The 5,068-nt window shown below is 26.3% G+C and overlaps 1 protein-coding gene across 3 annotated transcripts in view; it reads left to right on the plus strand.

Moving 5' to 3' along the window:
• LOC136982787 (multiple PDZ domain protein-like) overlaps positions 1-5,068 on the plus strand; it is a 242,190-nt gene that overhangs the window by 232,703 nt on the left and 4,419 nt on the right. Inside the window, exon 30 of one of the 3 annotated variants that reach the window (XM_067279295.1) lies at positions 1,304-1,319. The exons of the other annotated variants lie outside the window; for them this stretch is intronic. Within the exon in view, the coding sequence (XP_067135396.1) occupies positions 1,304-1,316 (13 nt within the window). The 3' untranslated portion in view covers positions 1,317-1,319. The remainder of the gene's footprint in view (positions 1-1,303; positions 1,320-5,068) is intronic. 3 annotated transcript variants of the gene reach the window in all.

Genomic DNA, 5,068 nt, shown 5'->3' on the forward strand with positions numbered 1-5,068 from the left:
TTAATAACAAGAAATAGAAAGGGCAGTAGGATATATCAAAGGCTTTTCTCTAAAATCAATGATTAATACAAATAATAATGAAAAAACTCAAATAAAAATTTTAAAAAATGAAAAAAATAAGATAGGTTTACAACAAATGATAAACATTTACTGCATTATGGATAATGTAGAAGATTAAAAATATTTTTAAAAAACAGTGAAGACAATATTAAGAATCCAATAAGTATTGATAGAATATGTATAGGATGAATAAATCACTTGGAAAACAAGATTAACTAAGTAAAAATAAAATACATTAAATAAGGATATAATGATATAATTCACAGAACTTACAATAAATAAGAATAATGTTATTTGTTGGAATTATCTAATATCAGAAAGATCACATATCAATTCATTACGGAGTTAATAATTACCGTATATCTCAGCAGATAAGACGAGGTATAAATTTTCATGGAAGTTTTATAGTTTTAGCATATATCTGTCCTATAAGACGACCCCCAAACTATCAACGGCCTAGGAATTTAGTTTAGATCGGCGATCATCATCTGAATAATAACACTGTATAGCATATACAGAATTGTGTCCTATTCATAATTTTTTGAATGAACAAATTTTATTTTCTTGCACTGTCTTGTGATTATTGTTGCAAATATTCGCACTGATTCAGCATTCGGGTAATGACTTTGACTATTCACAAAACGTCATATGGGCTATTCTGTTTTGTGCACATACCCTACTCTCTACTAGTAAATAATTAAGGTTTGTCCGTTTTTTTATAATGGTTTCAATCTAATTTTTTTATATCTGTCCTATAAGACGATCCTGGATTTTGGGGGCTTTTTTTATGATTCAACTATTGTCTTATCTGCCGAGATATACAGTAATAAAAACTTAAATCGATAATCTCTAAAAGTAGTTTTTATTTCGTAAAATAATTTTCTATCATTTATTCGTTTATTTTTTTTAATTACACAGTGCAGTCCAAATTATGTTTTATATAAAATGTGATCGTGACTCTACCAAACTTTTTATTTAACTCTTAATATTTTAAAATTTGCAAAAAAAATTCAGATACCAAATTTGTTCAATCTAACATATAAATTTTTAAACAGTATGCATATCTAATTAGAATGAATAATATATAATTTATAGCAGATTCTTGAATGTAGAAATTATCCATGCTTTAAAATAAGGGCTAACTGTTTTAAATATTAAGTTTCGCTATGTGTTTATGTGGATAACATTATTTATTCTTTAGCACAAATTTATATATGATATTTTTGACATGCAACTTACGTAGGAAAATGAAGTAAAAGGTGAGCAATAAACGTCCACTATTTCTGAATTAATTAAATATATCTGTTTTTGTACTCTCTTAAATTCTGTTGTTAACAAGTTTAAAATTATTAGTATTTTTTTGTATTTAATTTAGTTTTTTCTTTTTGTATAATTTTAATCATTTTAAAGATATTCTCGCTGTATACAATACACTCTTAACATTGTATATGTGTATTCAATACTCAATATTCAATGAATAAACTACCAATTTGGGAGTAGTTTCATTAATTTTTTAGTCTATTTGATATTGAAATGCCGTTTGCCTTATTCTTCTTATTCTACAAATTCATAAAATGTAATATTTTTATTAATTTTAATGAAAAACATTCCTCTCGAGGCATTTTGTTTAGAAAACAACTGATTAATACGAAGTGAACTCACTGTGTACGGCGTTACTAAATATTTTTCTTCCGAGCGCTTTCGACGAATGTATTTCCGTCGTCTTCAGGCTAATAAGAGATTTTTATATCGAACATGAACGTTCGAAAAGAAGAACACATACAAAATTTAAATAAAAACGTTTTCTGCACGACATTCAATATTAATCCGTCACGATTTTCAAATACGTACGATGTTGCGAATGTGATGCAACATCGTATGTATTTGAAAATCATGGCAGATTAATATTGAATGTCGTGCAGAAAACGTTTTTATTTAAATTTTGTATGTGTTCTTCTTTTCGAACGTTCATGTTTGATATAAAAATCTCTTATTCGCCTGAAGACGACGGAAATACATTCGTCGAAAGCGCTCGGAAGAAAATATTTAGTAACGCCGTACACAGTGAGTTCACTTCGTATTAATATTACTTGGCATGAATAGCATACTAGACTATATAAACAACTGATTATAGACAAGAAAGTTAAAATATGTTTCAGTTACAATAAATTACAGATTCCTGCATTTCAGTATCTGTTCTTGTTGTATGAAGTCTCTTTTTTAAATTGCTAATTTTTAGAAATTGTTTTATGTTGTTATTTTATATTTTAACTTTTATTTAAAAGTATTGCTGTACAGATTTTATGAAAATGAAGAAATTTAACTGATCTATCTATTTTTCCTACTAATTCCCTCATAGTTTTAATTCTTAACAAATCATAGACTATTATGATTAACTGTGTAAAAAACTTTTGAAAGCCAAACTAATCAAACAAGTATGAAACTAAACACTAAAATAGCACATTATGATGACGATTAATGTTGGATATTAATAATATAAATATTCATGCGGAAACAGTCGTGAATTATACGTATTTTATATTTTTCTAAACTGTTGCTTGAATGTTTAATTAATATTTTAAAACCAAAATATTTCCTAAAGTGAAAAACAATAATCAGTTTGTAATTAAAATGTTTCTAATGCATTTAAATATATTATGTTTTTATAGTTATAATTCATTTACAGTAGAAGTTTGTAGATCTTGCACCTAAAGAACCAGATCTTTTGCATTTTTATAAAATTTGATAAAATATATACAGTCTGAACATTGCAAATATTGCTTTACATTTTGTACCAGTGCACAACGTTGTATTCTTCTGATTTGTTTACTCATGCTCGTTAATCAGTTTGAAAACGACTTAGTACATAACTATATTGTGTTTAAGATTGGATAAAAAACCTGCAAAAATATTAATGAACATGCTATTACACAAAATTAATATGTGCAATAATAATTATTTTCTAGACATGTACTATATGCATACAATTCACAATATCTACAAATACTCTGAATATGAGAAACCTGTTTTTAGGTTCACTGTTCTCACATGGCCTGTGGGAAAAATACATCATTCTTACACTTCACTGAACACGAAACAAGTGTGCTAGTTCTAATGAAGCAATGTTCATTCAGAACAGTATAATGTTGTAGACTATGTATAGGTTACTGAATTACATTGCATAAGAATTTGAAGTTCTCCTACTGTTCTTGAGTTGACATTTTATAGAACTGCTTCATCTGCTGGGATCGGGTTATCAATGTTTTCTTCTGCCTTTGCAAGACGGTGCCCTGAAAAAGTTTATTTTTGGTCTCTTTCAAACATTCTGTGATTTGTAATTGCTTATAGCTCCACATTTTCCTTGCATAATGGGTCTTTAGTGCATCATGTGTCCAAACAAATTCCAATTCACAGAATACTAACATGCTGAATTAATGTTGGACAATTCTAGATTATCAACTATTATCTTTCAAAGGGACTAACAAGCTTCTACTGTATTTGATTTGTGTCATTCATATTAAGAAAAAATTTAAAATAATTCATTTTATTTTATTAATTATCAAAAAATATATATAATTTTAAACTGTATAAAATATAAAATTAATGGTACATAATCATTTATTACTTTTTAACATCAATAGTGAATATTCATAATATAATTAAAAATATAATGTCATCTCAATCGTAACAATAAATTCATGTTTTAGCTGGAAAATTCTGTATCAAGATATCATTCATTATTTTTGTAACTGCTTATAATTTAAATTCTTAAGCATGTTTTTGAATTATTTTTTCATTCAACTTCACATATTCATTATTATTGATTATTAGTTGCATTACCATTCATAAATACAGATCTGGCTTGGCAAATTGATTTGGTTTTCATTATTTTATATGGAAAATTTTTAGATTCCTGAGCTATAAAAAAATGTATGCAATCCTTTTTATATTTTAATGTAATAATGAATAATCTGACAAACAACACCATATCAACCTTTTGATTAATTTATTCTCCAGTTTGTTTGGTTTACTAGCGGCAATAACAAATATCCAACTATTTGTCAATATGTCAGATTCTGTTGTTAATAATACTTGAATGCTACTTTCATTTATAAGATCATATAGTACAGGGGTGGTGAACCTATGGCACGCATGCCCAAAGTGGCACGTAAGGAGAAATCATCTGGCACGTAATGTATCATACGATTTCTGTCTTTTTCAATCATCCTTTCAGTTTATCACCTGATCATTCTTTTTTCAATCAGCTTTTTTACAGTTATTCTAATTAAAGCGTATCCGTTTAATTTCTTTAAATATCGTTATTCGATGTCTGAAACTTTGGCATGCATTAACATCTTTAAAGCTAAGTATGCTTACAATATGGCACGCGAGCACAAAAAGGTTCGTCATCCCTGATATAGCATAATAATAATAAGACATTTCTGGCAAATTTCAGAGAGTGACTCAAAGTTTTTTGTTTTGCTACATGGGAATAAAAATACAATAAATGTAAAAATTTTTTAAAGGTTTATTAACTTGAACCTTGCACTTGTGATATCAGCATATTAAAATTTACTAGTTGTTAAATCAAGGATTCATTAAATAAGATTTAATTGTAATTAATGTAATTCATATTTATGCTGTAAATAACTTATAAGATGTTTTTTAACTAAATATAATAAATACTCACTGTGTTTCTTTAGTAAGTTTAGAGCTATTTGTTGTCATATCACTAATATTCAAAATTCTCTTTTTATTTAAAATGTGTAATAATTTATCAAATGTATTTTAATATAAAAAAATCTTTTGAGAAAATACTTTTATAAATGTACACAGTATATAATCAATTTAAACTTAATAATTTTTCCATATTTTCTTTCTGAAATAATACATACTTTAGATAATAGTTTGACTGTTGTATTTTTTTAATTTATGCCAAATACATTTTACTGTAAAATTTAATGTTACTTACAATAAATTTATATTATTATATTTTATATTTCTGTAG

The sequence above is a fragment of the Centruroides vittatus genome, unplaced genomic scaffold (genome assembly GCF_030686945.1).
Source record: "Centruroides vittatus isolate TY-2023 unplaced genomic scaffold, ASM3068694v2 contig_863, whole genome shotgun sequence".
Classification (NCBI taxonomy): Eukaryota; Metazoa; Arthropoda; class Arachnida; order Scorpiones; family Buthidae; genus Centruroides; species Centruroides vittatus.